Source organism: Puma concolor, chromosome C1 (genome assembly GCF_028749965.1).
Source record: "Puma concolor isolate L17-30 chromosome C1, mPumCon1.1.hap2, whole genome shotgun sequence".
Classification (NCBI taxonomy): domain Eukaryota; kingdom Metazoa; phylum Chordata; class Mammalia; order Carnivora; family Felidae; genus Puma; species Puma concolor.
Window position 1 is genome coordinate 78,582,297 of NC_141674.1, and position 15,148 is coordinate 78,597,444.

Here is a 15,148-nt window from a genome sequence, read left to right on the forward strand (position 1 = left end):
ATGTGTCGAGTAAGAAATTGCTGTGGCTGAGGTCAGAGAGGTTTTTTCCTGCTTTCTCCTCTAGGGTTTTGATGGTTTCCTGTCTCACATTCAGGTCCTTCATCCATTTTGAGTTTATTTTTGTGAATGGTGTAAGAAAATGGTCTAGTTTCATTCTTCTGCATGTTGCTGTCCAGTTCTCCCAGCACCATTTGTTAGAGACTGTCTTTTTTTCCATTGGATATTATTTCCTGCTTTGTCAAAGATTAGTTGGCCATACTTTTGTGGGTCCAGTTCTAGAGTCTTTATTCTATTCCATTGGTCTATGTGTCTGTTTTTGTGCCAATACCATGCTGTCTTGATGATTACGGCTTTGTAGTAGAGGCTAAAGTCTGGGGTTGTGATGCCTCCCGCTTTGGTTTTCTTCTTCAATATTACTTTGGCTATTTGGCATCTTTTGTGGTTCCATACAATTTTAGGATTGCTTGTTGTAGCTTCGAGAAGAATGCTGGTGTAATTTTGATTGGGATTGCATTGAGTGTGTAGATTGCTTTGGGTAGTATTGACATTTTAACAATATTTATTCTTCCAATCCATGAGCATGGAATGTTTTTGCATTTGTTTGTATCTTCTTCAATTTCCTTCATAAGCTTTCTATAGTTTTCAGCATACAGATCTTTTACATCTTTGGTTAGGCTTATTCCTAGGTATTTAATGATTCTTGGTGCAATTGTGAATGGATCAGTTCTTTATTTGTCTTTCTGTTGCTTCATTATTAGTGTATAAGAATGCAACTGATTTCTGTAAATTAATTTTGTATCCTGTGAATTTGCTGAATTAATGTATCAGTTCTAGCAGACTTTTAGTGTAGTCTATCGGGGTTTCCATGTATAATATCATGTCATCTGCAAAAAGTGAAAGCTAGACTTCATCTTTGCCAATTTTGATGCCTTTGATTTCCTTTTGTTGACTGATTGCTAATGCTAGAACTTCCAACACTATGTTAAACAACAGTGGTGAGAGTGGACATCCCTGTCATGTTCCTGATCTCAGGGGGGAAGCTCTCAGTTTTTCCCCATTGAGGATGATATTAGTTGTGGGCCTTTCATAAACGGCTTTTATGATGTTTAAGTATTTTCCTTCTACCCCAACTTTCTTGAGGGTTTTTATTAAGAAAGGATGCTGAATTTTGTCAAATGCTTTTTCTGCATCGATTGACAGGATCATATGGTTCTTTTCTTTTCTTTTATTAATGTGATGTTTCACATTGATATGCGACTATTGAACCAGCCCTGCAGCCCAGGAATGAATCCCACTTGATCATGGTGAATAATTCTTTTTATATGTTGTTGAGTTCGATTTGCTAGTGTCTTTTGCATCCATATTCATCAGGGATATTGGCCTGTAGTTCTCTTTTTTTGCTGGGTCTCTGTCTGGTTTGGGAATCAAAGTAATGCTGGCTTCATAGAATGAGTCTGGAAGTTTTCCTTCCCTTTCTATTTTTTGGAACAGCTTGAGAAGGATAAGTATTACCTCTGCTTTAAATGTCTGGTAGAATTCCCCAGGGAAGCCATCTGGTCTTGGACTCTTATTTGTTGGGAGGTTTTTGATAACTGATTCAGTTTCTTCGCTGGTTATGGGTCTGTTCAAATTTTCTATTTCTTCCTGTTTGAGATTTGGAAGTGTGTGGGTGCTTAGGAATTTGTCCATTTCTTCCAGGTTGTCCAGTTGGTTGGCATATAATTTTTCATAGTATTCCTTGATAATTGCTTGTATTTCTGAGGATTGGTTGTAATAATTCCATTTTCATTCATGATTTTATCTATTTGGGTCCTCTCCCTTTTCTTTTTGAGAAGTCTGGCTAGAGGTTTATCAATTTTGTTTATTTTTTCAAAAACCAATTCTTGATTTCATTGATCTGCTGTACTGTTTTTTTTAGATTCTATATTGTTTATTTCTGCTCTGATCTTTATTATTTCTCTTCTGCTGCTGGGTTTGGGGTGTCTTTGCTGTTCTGCTTCTAGTTCCTTTAGGTGTGCTGTTAGATTTTGTATTTGGGATTTTTCTTGTTTCTTGAGATAGGCCTGGATTGCAATGTATTTTCCTCTCAGGACTGCCTTTGCTGCATCCCAAAGCATTTGGATTGTTGTATTTTCATTTTCATTTGTTTCCATATATTTTTTAATTTCTTCTCTAATTGCCTGGTTGACCCAGGCATACTATGGAGGGTTGACCCTCCATACTTTTGGAGGTTTTCCAGACTTTTTCCTGTAGTTGATTTCAAGTTTCATAGCATTGTGGTCTGAAAGTGTGCATGGTATGATCTCAATTCTTTTATACTTATGAAGGGCTGTTTTGTGACCCAGTATGTGATCTATCTTGGAGAATATTCCATGTGCACTCGAGAAGAAAGTATATTCTGTTGCTTTGGGATGCAGAGTTCTAAATATATCTGTCAAGTCCATCTGATCCAATGTATCATTCAGGGTCCTTGTTTCTTTATTGATCCTGTGTCTAGATGATCTATCCATTGTTGTAAGTGGGCTATTAAATTCCCCTGCAATTACCACATTCTCATCAATAAGGTTGTTTATGTTTGTGATTAATTGTTTTATATATTTGGGGGCTCCCGTATTCGGCTCATAGACATTTATATTTGTTAGCTCTTCCTGATGGATAGACCCTGTAATTATTACATAATGCCCTTCTTCATCTCTTGTTACAGCCTTTAATTTAAAGTCTAGTTTGTCTGATATAAGTATGGCTACTCCAGCTTTCTTTTGACTTCCAGTAGCATGATAGATTGTTCTCCACCCCCTCATTTTCAATCTGAAGGTGTTCTCAGGTCTAAAATGAGTCTCTTGTAGATAGCAAATAGATGGGTCTTGTCTTTTTTATCCATTCTTATACCCTGTTTCTTTTAGTTGGAGCATTTAGTCCATTTACATTCAGTGTTATTATAGAAAGATATGGGTTTAGAGTCATTGTGATATCTGTAGCTTTCTTGCTTATAGTGATGTCTCTGGTACTTTGTGGTCCTTGCAACGTTTCAGTCACATAGTCCCCCTTAGGATCTCTTGTAGGGCTGGTTTAGTGGTGATGAATTCCTTCAGTTTTTGTTTGGGAAGACCTTTATCTCTCCTTCTATTCTGAATGACAGACTTGCTGGATAAAGGATTCTTGGCTGCATATTTTTTCTGTTCATCATATTGAAGATTTCCTGCCATTCCTTTCTGGCTTGCCAAATATCAGTAGATAGGTCTGCCACTAGGCTTTTGCGTCTCCCTTTATAAGTTGGAGCCTGTTTATCCCTAGCTGTTTTCAGAATTGTCTCTTTATCCTTGTATTTTGCCAGTTTCACTATGATATGTCGTGCAGAAGATCGATTCAAGTTATGTCTGAAGGGAGTTCTCTGTGCCTCTTGGATTTCAATGCCTGTTTTCTTCCCCAGATCAGGGAAGTTATCAGCTATGATTTGTTCAAGTACACCTTCAGCTTCTTTCTCTGTCTCTTCTTCTGGAATTCCTATGATACGGATATTGTTCTGTTTGATTGCATCAATTAGTTCTCTAAATCTCCCCTCATACTCCTGGATTTTTTAATCTTTTTCTCAGCTTCCTCTTTTTCTGTAATTTTATCTTCTAATTCACCTATTCTCTCCTCTGCCTCTTCAATCCATGATATGGCCGCCTCCATTTTATTTTGTGCCTAATTTATAGCATTTAAAAATTCTTCATGATTATTTTTTAGTCCCTTGATCTCTGTAGCAATAGATTCTCTGCTGTCCTCTGTGCTTTTTTCAAGCCCAGCGATTAATTTTATGACTATTATTTTAAATTCTTGTTCCATTTTATTGTTTAAATCGGGTTTGATCAATTCGTTAGGTATTGCTACTTCCTGGAGTTTCTTTTGAGGAGAATTCTTTCGTTTCATCATTTTGGCTAGTCCCTGCGGTGGCTCCAAACTGCAGGGCACTTCCCCTTTGCTCTCCAGAAAAACTTGTGTTGGTGGGCGGGGCTGCAGTCAGACCCGATGTGTGCCCCTAGCCCACTGCTGGGGCCACAGTTGGACTGGTGTGTACCTTATCTTCCCCTCTCCCAGGGGCAGGACTCACTGTGGAGTGCTATGGCCCCTGTCTGGGCTGTTTGCATACTGCCAGGCACAATTGTGGTGCTGCTTTGATGGGATCTGGCCAAGGGTGTATTAGAGGGGTGGGTCCGCAAGGTGCACAGGGGCAGGAGGGCCAGGCTTAGCTAGCTTTTCCATAGGTGGTCCCCTGCGGGAAGGGCCCTGCAGCACCAGGAGGGAGGCAGGTCCGTTGGAGGGATGGATCCACAGAAGCACAGTGATGGGTGTTTGCACGGTGCAAGCAAGTTCGGTGAGGGAAACTGGTTCCCTTTGGAATTTCAGCTGGGGGATGGGAGAGGGAAATTATGCTTGCCAGCACCTTTGTTCCCCTGCGGAGCTCTGTCCTTCTGGGGCTCAACAACTCTCCCTCCCAGCATCCTCTCACCCTCTTCGCTCTCCGAGAGCAGAGCTGTTGACTTCTAACATTCCAGATGTTAAGTCCTGCTTGCTGTCAAAACTCACACAGTCCAGCCCCTCCACTTTTGCAAGCCAGACTTCGGAGGCTCTGCCTTGCCTGGTGGGCTGACCCTCCACCACCCGGCTCCCTCCCGTCAGTCTGTGTAGCATGCACTGCCTCTCTGCACTTCCTACTCTCTTCCGTGGGCCTCTTGTCTACGCTTGGCTCCAGAGAGTCCATTGTGCTAGTCTTCCAGTGGTTTTCTGGATTATTTAGGCTGATGTGGGTGGAATCTAAGTGATCAGCAGGACTAGGTGAGCCAAGCGTCCTCCTACGTCGCCATCTTTGGCTATTTGGTGAATAATTCATTTAAGGTACTCTTTGGTTTGATTTGCTAGTATCTTTTTAAGAATTTTTGGATCCATGTTCATCAGGGATATTGGCCTGTAATTCTCCTTTTTAGCGGGGTCTTTGTCTGGTTTTGGAACCATGGTAATACTGGCCTTATAGTAGAGTTTGAAAGCTTTCCTTCCATTTCTATTTTTTTTTTTTTTTTTTTTTTTGGAACAGTTTGAGAAGAATAGGTATTAACTCTTCTTTAAATGTCTGGTAGAATTCCCCTGGGAAGCCATCTGGCCCAGGACTCTTATTTGTTGGGAGATTTTTGATGACAGATTCAGTTTCTTTGCTAGTTATGGGGCTGTCAAATTTTCTACTTCTTCCTCTTAAGTTTTGGTAGTGTGTGAGTGTTCAGGAATTGTCCATTTCTTTCATATTGTTCACTTTGTTGGTGTATAATTTTTCATAGTATTCTCTTATAATTGTTTGTATTTCTGTGGTGTTGGTTGTGATCTCTCCTCCTTAATTCATGATTTTATCTATTTTGGGTCCTCTCTTCTTTTTGTTAAGTCTGGCTGGGGGTTTATCAATTTTGTTTATTCTTTCAAAAAAAAAAAACACCACCTTTTAGTTTCTTTGATCTATTCTGTTTTTTGTTTGTTTGTTTGTTTCTATATCATTTAGTTCTCTCTGAGTTTTATTATTTCCTTTCCACTGCTTTGGGCTTTATTTGCTGCTCCTTTCCTAGCTCCTTTAGGTGTAAGGTTAGGTTGTGTATTTGGGACCTTTCTTGCTTCTTAAGATGGCCACAATTGCAATGTATTTTCCTCTTAGGACTGCCTTTGCTATATCCCAAAATGTTTGCACTGTATGTCTTCATTTTCATTTGCTTCCGTGTATTTTATTCTTTAATTTCCTGGTTAACCCATTCATTCTTTACTGGGATGTTATTTAACCTTCATTTATTTGAGGGCTTTCCAAATTTTTTCTTTTGGGTGATTTCAAGTTTCATAGTGTTGTAATCTGAAAAGATGCATGATATGATCTTGATCTTTTTGTACTTGTTGAGGGCTGGTTTGTGACCCAGTATGTGATCTGTTCTGGAGAATGTTCCATGTACACTCAAGAAGAATGTGTATTATGGTGCTTTTGAGGGTGAAATGTTCTGAATATATCTGTTAAGTCCATCTGGTCCAATGTGTCATTCAAAGCCATTGTTTCCTTGCTGATTTTCTCCTAACTTCATCTGTCCATTGCTGTGAGTGGAGTATTAAAGTCTGTTACTATAATGGTATTATTATCGATGAGTTTGTTTATGTTTGTGATTAATTGATGCACATATTTGGGTGCTTCCATGTTAGCATAAATATTTACAATTGTTAGATATTCTTGATGGATAAACCCCGTTACTTATGGTATAATTCCCTTCTTCATCTCTTGTAACAGTCTTCGTTTTAAAATCTAGTTTGTCTGGTATAAGTATTGCTACTCTGGCTTTCTTTTGACTTCCATTAGCATGATAGATGGCTCTCCATCCCCTCACTTTCACCCTGCATGTGTCCTTAGGTGTAAAATGGGTCTCTTGTAGGCAGCATATAGATAGATCTTGTTTTTTTATCCATTCTGCTACCTTGTGTCTTTTCATTGGAGCATTTAGTCCATTTACTTTCAGAGTGATTATTGAAAGATCTGAATTTATTATTATTATCTGTATTATCTGTAGATTTGGTGTTTCTGGTGGTGTTATCTGGTCTTTTGTAGTCTTTGCTGCTTTCCACTCACAGGGTCACCCTGAGGATTTCTTGTAGGGCTGGTTTAGTGGTCATTAACTCCTTTAATTTTCATTTGTCTTGGAAAGTCTTTATGTCTCTTTCTGTTCTGAATGACAGACTTGCTGTATAAAGGATTCTTGGGTGCATGTTTTTCCTATTTAGCACATTGAATATTTCCTGCCATTCCCTTCTGGCCTGCTAAGTTTCAGTGGACAGGTCTGCTACTAACCTTATGTGTCTACTCTTGTAGGTTAAGGACCTTTTCTCCCTAGCTGCTTTCAGAATTCTCCCTTTATCTTTGTATTTTGCAAGTTTCACTATCATATGTCATGGTTTTGAGCTGTTTTTGTTGATTTTGAAGGGAGTTCTCTGTGCCCTTGGACTTGGATGCCTGTTTCCTTTTCCCAGGTTAGAGAAGTTCTCGGCTATAACTTTTTCAAATAAACTTTCTGCCCCTTTTTCTCACTCTTCTTCTTCTGGGACCCCTATGATACGGATATTGCTTCATTTCATGGAATCAGTTAGTTCTCTATGCCTCCCCTTATGATCTAGTAATTTCCTTTCCCTCTTTTTTCAGTTTCATGATTTTCCATAATTTTAACATCTACTTCATCTATTCTCTCCTCTGTTTCTTCCATCTTGCTTCACTGTATCTAGCCTATTTTGCATCTCATTTATAGCCTTTTTAAATTCATGCCGACTAGTTTTTAGGTCTTTGATCTTTGCAGCAAGGATTTCTCTGGGGTCTTCTATGCTTTTTCAAGGCCACCTAGTAGTTTTAGGAGTGTTGATCTAAATTCTTGTTGATCTAAATTCTCAGATATATTGCCTATATCTATTTTAAGCAAGCCCCTGGCTATGATTTCTTCTTGACCTTTCTTTTGGGGAGAATTCCTCTGTCTTGTCATTTTGACTAAGTTTCTGTCAGTGTTTTGCATGTTCTAAAAGCTTGTTATGTTTCCTGCATCTGAGAGTACCACTATATTAAAAAGGGGCCTGGCACTCCTGGCAGTGTTTCTGGTGTATGCTGTGTGCATTCTGCTGTTGCATTTTGGCTTCTCTTTCCCATTTTTCAGTCCTCTACAGAGCTTCTCATTACTTTCAGTGGTGAAGCATCTGTACCTTTAATTAGGTGTACTTTGCTTTGTTTGTTGAAGTAACCCTGAAAAAAAAGGAAAAGGGAGAAAACCCTGATGCCCTGTAATGGGAACCATTGTTTTCAGTAATTGTTAGTAGAGTTAAATAGCAAAAATTCAACTGAGTACATTTACCTTATGTTTTCACTTATATGTGGATCTTGAGAAACTTAACAGAAGACCATGGGAGAGGGGAAGGGGAAAAAAAAGTTACAGAGAGGGAGGGAGATAAACCATAAGAGACTCTTAAACACTGAGAACAAACTGAGGGTTGATGGGGGGTGGGGGAGAGGGGAAAGTTGTTGATGGGCATTGAGGATAGCACTTGTTGGGATGAGCACTGGGTGTTGTATGGAGACTAGTTAGACAATCAATTATATTTTTAAAAAAACCAAATTGGCTTTATTCCATGAATCATGAATTGGGCAGTATCCCAATTAGCAAGGGAAAGGAACTCCACCAAGCTGTGGGAAAGGGAAGGTTTTTTTTTTTAATTGTTTATTTAGTTTTGAGAGAGAGAATGAGTGGGGAAGGGGCAGAGAGAGTGGGGGACAGAGTGTCTGAAGAGGGTCTGCACTGACAACAGAGAGACCGGTGTGGGACTGGAGCTCATGAACCATGAGACAGGACCTGAGCTGAAGTAGGATGCTCAATCAACTGAGCCACCCAAATGCCCCAAAAAGGGAAGTGTTTAAAGACAGGAGTTGGAAAAAAATTATTTGCAAAGAATGCATTTTTCAGGCAAGGTTACTTTCCTCAGGGGAAAGGAAGGGATTTACTGATTGCATTATTTCACTAGTGCTGACCAAGTATTCAGTGTCAATTGGTTAAAGGTTCCATTGTGGGGGGTGGGGGGGGGGGGTGGTAAGTGAGGGATAGGGTGGTTGGGTGGTGAAACTGAAGTTAGGTTAGATATTAAGTCTTGGTTTACTGATGTGGGGTTTAGTGCAAGTGACTCCGTTTTGGGTCTACTATCTCCTTTTTAGCAATAGGAAGTGTGGTATTGATAAGCTTAATGTATAACAAGACATATTTTCAGTGTCAAATTTTAACTTTCAAATATTCTTTAGAATGTCTCCATTAACCTTGTTTGTTTGTTTCTTTCTTTCTAGAAAGCACCAGTGGGGGAGGAGCAGAGGGAGAGGGAGAGAGAGAATCTTAAGTAGGCTCTACACCCTTGGTGGAGGCTGATGCAGGGCTCGATTTCATGACTATGAGATCATGACATGAGCTGAAATCTAGAGTTGGACTTTAACCGACTCAGCCATCCAGGTGCCCCCACATAGTTTCATTTCTGTCTTTAATTTACTCATTCATCAAACATTTCTACATGTCCTGTTTCCTTTTACCTTTTTTCAGATTGTGGCACCGTTAGAAGCTGGGTTGATCCAAAGACAGACAGATGGCTGAAAATGGCACAAAAGAAAAAATAAAATGGACAACCACCATTATTATTAGTTCATCTCTTAAGGTAAATAGACATTTGGGCCATTGATATTTAATTTAAAAATTAAAAACCATAGAACAATATTTTAAAAGATCCTTAGCTTGATTATCAAAGTTATGTGGATCAGCAAGCACATAAACTAAATGTATTTTAAAGATAAATTATAAATTTTATTGTATCTATTTTCAACATCTTACATCTCTAAATATTTGAGGGTTGGGAATTTTTTAAAGTTCTTTTTTTTCTTTATAAGCCTGTTCTAATAGAGATGTTAAAGGATTCCAGAAACAGTAACACATATGCACATATATATTTTTTAAGGTTTTTAAAGAAATAAACCACAGAAACTGATTTTTTTTACCTTAGTGGCATTAGGAGGAGGCTGTCTCCATAGTTTGGATGGGAGGGGATGGGAAGTTAAATGTCTGAAGGCACTTGGTCAGTCCACAGCTGTTTCTAACTCCTTAGTCAACAGGATTTCTTCATTGCCCTGGTATTTATCTGTGAACACTAGCTGATGTCTAGAGTGAAGGGGCAGGATATGACTATTCCACAGTAAAGAGGAGAGAGACAGAATAAGAGTTAAAATAAGATTTTTATCCACTCTGTCCTCTAACTGCTGCCTCAAGCTGCGCTTTGCCCTATTAGCTTTAGCCATCTAGCTCCATAAGACATACCAGTTTAGGACAGCCTTAAGTCTCACTGATTTTTTTTCATGCTTCTTTTTGTTAGGTTTCTAGAATTCATGTTTCTCTCTTAATTATATAGCTTTTTTAGACTGATTTTGAGAAAGGAAGCCAGCAATCCATGCTAATGTGTGAAGAGCAACTACTTTATAATTCATTTATTATGTTTAATCATCTTGTTTTTTCCTATTTGTCCCACCTTTTCTGTTTCTTTTTTCTCTCCTTTCTTGTTAGTTTTTGTGTTGATTGGTCAGTCTCTCTCTCTACCTCTCCCCCTCCCCCCATCACCATCTCTCTCCCTCTTTTACTAGCTTTGGAAATTATATGCCCTATTTCTACTATTTTAGTGGTTGCCCTAGAAATTTTAACATGTATACTTAGCTCCACAAAATCACAGTGAATAATTACCTTTATCCTCATCTTAAATCACAAAAGAATTTTAGAACACTCTTAGAACAAGATTCTTGTTGTTATCATATTTAGTTTAATTCTGTTTTTTAACTCCACAAAGTCTTATTTTCTAAAGTTAGCATTTGTTTAGATTTACTCATGTCTTTGCTGTTGTTTTTGCTTTCCTTTTTTTCCTTTGGCTCAGACTTCTCTTTTTAAATCACTTTCTTTTTATCTGAAGAATATAATTTAGAATTTACCTATATGAGGATTTTCTAGAAGTAAAAAACTTACTCTCATTTGTTGTTAATATCAAAATATTTCTGTTTTCCCCTTGATTTTGAAAGATGTTTTAAAAGTCAATTTAATTTAAGTATAACTTACATACAATAAATCACACTCATTTTAAATGTGAAGTTTGATGAGTTTTACAATCAAAATATAGAACATATGCATCACTCTAGAAAGTTCCTTTATGTCCTTTTATAGTAATTTCTTTTCCAGCCCCCTGCCTCAAGTAAACCATTGATCTGATACTTATCACTATAATTGGTTTTGCCTATTGTAGAATTTCCTATAGATGGAATGACACAGTTGGTATTCTTTTGTGTCTTGCTTACATGTTGTTACATATTACAATAGTTTGTTTCCTTTTATTGTTGAGTAGTAGTTTACTGTATGAGTATACCCCAGTTTATTTATCTATTCACCAGTAGATGGACATGTGGGTTGTTTCCAGTTTGGGGCCATTTTTAAGTAAGCTGCTGTAAACCTCATTATATGTCTGTCTGTTGATCTGTGTTTTCATTTCTCTAGTAAATACATAGTAATGGAATTGCTGGGTCATATGGGTCAGATGTTTATTTTTATAAGAAACTGGAAAACTTTCTTCAGTTTTACTACAAATGAACACTGAATCTATTTAACTGTGTGACTAATCTGTGTAACTAAAATAAAAATAATGTGGGAATTATGGTTTTATACTCTCATCAGCAATGTATGAGAATTCCATTTACTCCAAAGTGAAAGATATTTTCACTAAATTTATAGATATTTTGTTTCAGCGTATTGAGGAACTCATTTCACTGGATTCTGACTTCCATTGTTATTGTTGATAAGATAGCATCAGTTTGTCACTTCCTTGAAGATTACCTGTCTTTCTTCTCTGACTGCTTTTCAGATTTTGGCATTCTGTGGTTTTAAGGTATAGATTTCTTTTTATCTTTTGAGGCTTCATGAATCTTTAAATTGTTGTTATTACCAAGTTCTTATCCATCATCTCCTTTAATATTGCCTCTGTCCTATTTCCTTGCTCCTTCCTCTCTGAACTCCCATTAGATGTTTGTTAGATCTTATCAGAATATTCTCCATGCATTTTGACTTCCCTTTCACTTCTTCTGTCTTTAGGTTGCAATCTAGGTAATTTAATCTGTCCTTTGTTCCATGTCAATATTTTTCTCTATTCCTATTGAACTCACCCATTGAGGGTTTTGTTTTGTTTTGTTTGACTTTTTTCAGCTTATGAAATACACATAGAGAAAAGTAGAAAAGGACATAAAAGTATATATGAACCATTTAATGGAGTTATTATAAAGAGAATACCATGTAGCCAATCGGGTCAATAAGTAGAACATTATTCATTTCCTTTTCTCCTCAGGACTTTTATTAATTATATCAATCAAACACCAATTATATTAGGTGTTTATAACTTATTAGTTATATCAAATGTGCATAACACTTATACTTTTTCTATAACCATAATTCCCGCATTTATTTTCATGTTGGTTACACAGTTAAATAGATTCAGTGTGTACTTGTAGTTTTCATGTAAAAGATATGTCTTTCCACTACTGGATTTTGTTCATGATTCATGAGACAAGCATTAGACACAGCTGAAATGTTCTTTCTCTAGAGGAGCCAAAATTGTCAGACATGGCTTTCAAAAATGTCCCTCAAAGTAGAAGTCTGTTCTTTTTTCATGTGTTTTGTTGGAAGTTATACATGTTTCCTACTTTCAACAAAGGAAAGTTTGCTATTGTTTCTCATTCTCCTTTGGTTTTTGTGTACTTTTCAAAGAAAGTAGGAGATACCACCATTTTTATTCTAGTAGTTCCTATATTTTTATATTTTAAATGCTGAGTCTTCATTACCTTACACATAAATCTTTTTGTTTATTGCTAGTTTTTGCTTTAGAAAAATTCTTTGAAATAGAATAGTTGCATTAAAGAAAGAGACATGCACCATTTGAAGACTTTTGATATGTGTTGTCAAATTACCCTACAGGATGTTTTTATATACAGTGGCATCAGCAGTATATAGGAAGCTCAACTTATCCTCACCTATGACAGTTCCACATGTTATTTAAGAAAATCTTTGCTAGTTTGGTATTTTATATTTTATATTTCTTTGATTACAAAGGAGATTAAACATTTTTTCAGACACATTATTTTTATTTCTTCTGTAATTTTATCTTTCCTTTTTTTCTATTGGCATAAATAATAAATTTTTATTCTTTAAAATATTAAAAAATATAAAATTGTGTTATACTATTAAGATTTTTCTTAAGGTTTTTTTTTTTGCCTTTCAATTTTATTTGGTATTTGTGAAATCATAAGTTGCATATTTTTATTTCTACTCTATCTTTAGGAATTAAGGCAGCTGTTTTTATTATACAGTCAAATTTAACAGCTTCTTCCCTGAGATTTCTTAAATTGCTCTTATAAAATTTTTATATATCAGCCTTAAATATGTGTTATACATCTATACATATGCTCATATACAGATAATCATTATATAGTTTTGAATCTGATTCTGTTGTTTTCTCTTCAGTTGATGTATATATTAAATATTGAATCATTACCACACTTTTAAATTCATTGTAGTTGTGTGATATACCTTAAACTTAATAAGGCATGTTCCTTCCATACTGTTCATATGTTTTTAGAACGTATTTTTTCTTCTTGATCAGGGAATCATAAAACTATGGTGTATGCCCTGGCCTACAGCATGTTATTGCCAAGTCAATGAATTAAGCAGGGTTTTTACATTTTTAAAGGCTTATAAAAAAGAGAGAGAAAGAGAGAAAGAAGGAAGGAGACAGGAAGGAAGGAAAAGAAGAAGGAAAGAAGGAAGGAGGGAAAGAAGATGGGAAGGAAGGAGGGACGGTGAGAGAAAGAAAGGAGGGAGACAGGGAAGAAGAAAGGAAGAAAAGAAAAAAATGTGACAGAGATCATATGCAGCCTCACAAGCCTATAATATTTATTATTTGGCCTTCTGCTGAAATAGTTTGCCGAACTTTATTCTAGATGAACTTCAAAATCACTTTAAGTTAAAAAAATTTTCCATTCATTACACTTTTGATTTGAATTGAACTAATTTATTAAACGAGGGAAAAATTTATTCTTCCCATCCTTTGAACACATGAGATATATCGTTTTTTTTTCAAGTCTTTATTTTCTCAGATAATTAAGAAATTTTTTCTTCATATTAATTCTGTTTCTTTTTAAGTACCTTGATAGTTGATGTTTTTGTTGCTGTTATGAAATATTTCCCCATGTTTTCAATCTGTAAGTAGAAACTTTTGAGTTTGTGGTAATTTATTTTTATTATTTTTTTTTAATGTTTATTTATTTTTGAGAGAAAGAGAGAGCACAAGTGGGGGAGTGGCAGAGAGGGAGGGAGACTGAGAATCCAAAGTAGGTTCCAGGTTCTGAGCTGTCAGCACAGAGCCCCACACGGGGCTCACCCTCACGAACCATGAAATCATGACCTTAGCCGAAGTCAGATACTTAACCAGGCGCCCCTGTGGTTGGTTGGTTACTACTTACTTACTTACTTACTTGTTTATTTTATTTTATTTTATTTATTTATTAATTAATTAATTTATTTATTTATTTTACTTTATTTTATTTTATTTTTATTATGATTGCATTGACTCTATTTATTTATATTAAATATAATTTATTGTCAAATTGGTTTCCATACAATACCCAGTGCTCATCCCAACAGGTGCCCTCCTCAATACCCATCACCCACTTTTGTGGTTATTTATTCTTAATCACTGCACTGCATTTTCATAATTTATTATCAGTTGGTTCTATGGGATTTTCAAGGGAAGCAGTCATAATTTGTGATTAGAATTTCTGACAGCTATATCTCTTATTTTTATCTCATGGCCTTTTGCTGTGACCAAAACATCTAAAACAGTGTTTCTGATTTTAATGAGAATAATTCCAGTATTTTACTATATATGACGTACCTGTTGCTATAAAGTATTTACTGTATTGATATTCATCTAAGCTTAATTAATTATAAAATTTTTCTTTTAATCATAAATAAGTGTATAGTTTTTCAGTTGCATTGGTTTTTGTTGTCTCTTGAGAAGAACTTAAGTGACTAATCGTTTCATTTCTTGATTAAATTAATTGATCATTGTGGATTTTTCTTTCATATTCTCTTAAAATTTGGTTTTCTAATATTTTATTTTTGAATGAGTATTTACTAATGATTAGGCTGTGGTTTTCTCTTTCTGAGCTAGTTTTGTAGGGAATAGGGGGTTTCCTTTTTCATTCTTTTTTTTTTTATTCCTTTTGTTTATATCTATGTAGTTATATAGCATGGAAATTTTAAGGTAAAAGGTGTTTTACTATTAAATTTTCTGTGCTGTTAATTTTTTTATGCAATGTAGAAAAATAGTGGTTTTGCTTAGTTAAGTTTTGCGCTATGTTATATTTCATAAATTAAATATTTTTTCAAAAATTTACTAAATTATAGAGATAAATTAAGTTGAAATTTATGAAATTGCCATTTCTGTGATTAAAATTTTCATATTGGCATTCATTTAATTTTCTCATTAACTATATCAGTTATTGAGT

At 35.8% G+C, this 15,148-nt stretch overlaps 1 protein-coding gene across 2 annotated transcripts in view; it reads left to right on the forward strand.

The window, feature by feature from the left end:
* CC1H1orf146 (chromosome C1 C1orf146 homolog) overlaps positions 1–15,148 on the forward strand; it is a 55,366-nt gene that overhangs the window by 33,858 nt on the left and 6,360 nt on the right. For both annotated transcript variants that reach the window (XM_086717550.1, XM_086717548.1), the window contains one exon: positions 9,111–9,222. In XM_086717550.1, the coding sequence (XP_086573676.1) occupies positions 9,154–9,222 (69 nt within the window). In that variant the 5' untranslated portion in view covers positions 9,111–9,153. The remainder of the gene's footprint in view (positions 1–9,110; positions 9,223–15,148) is intronic.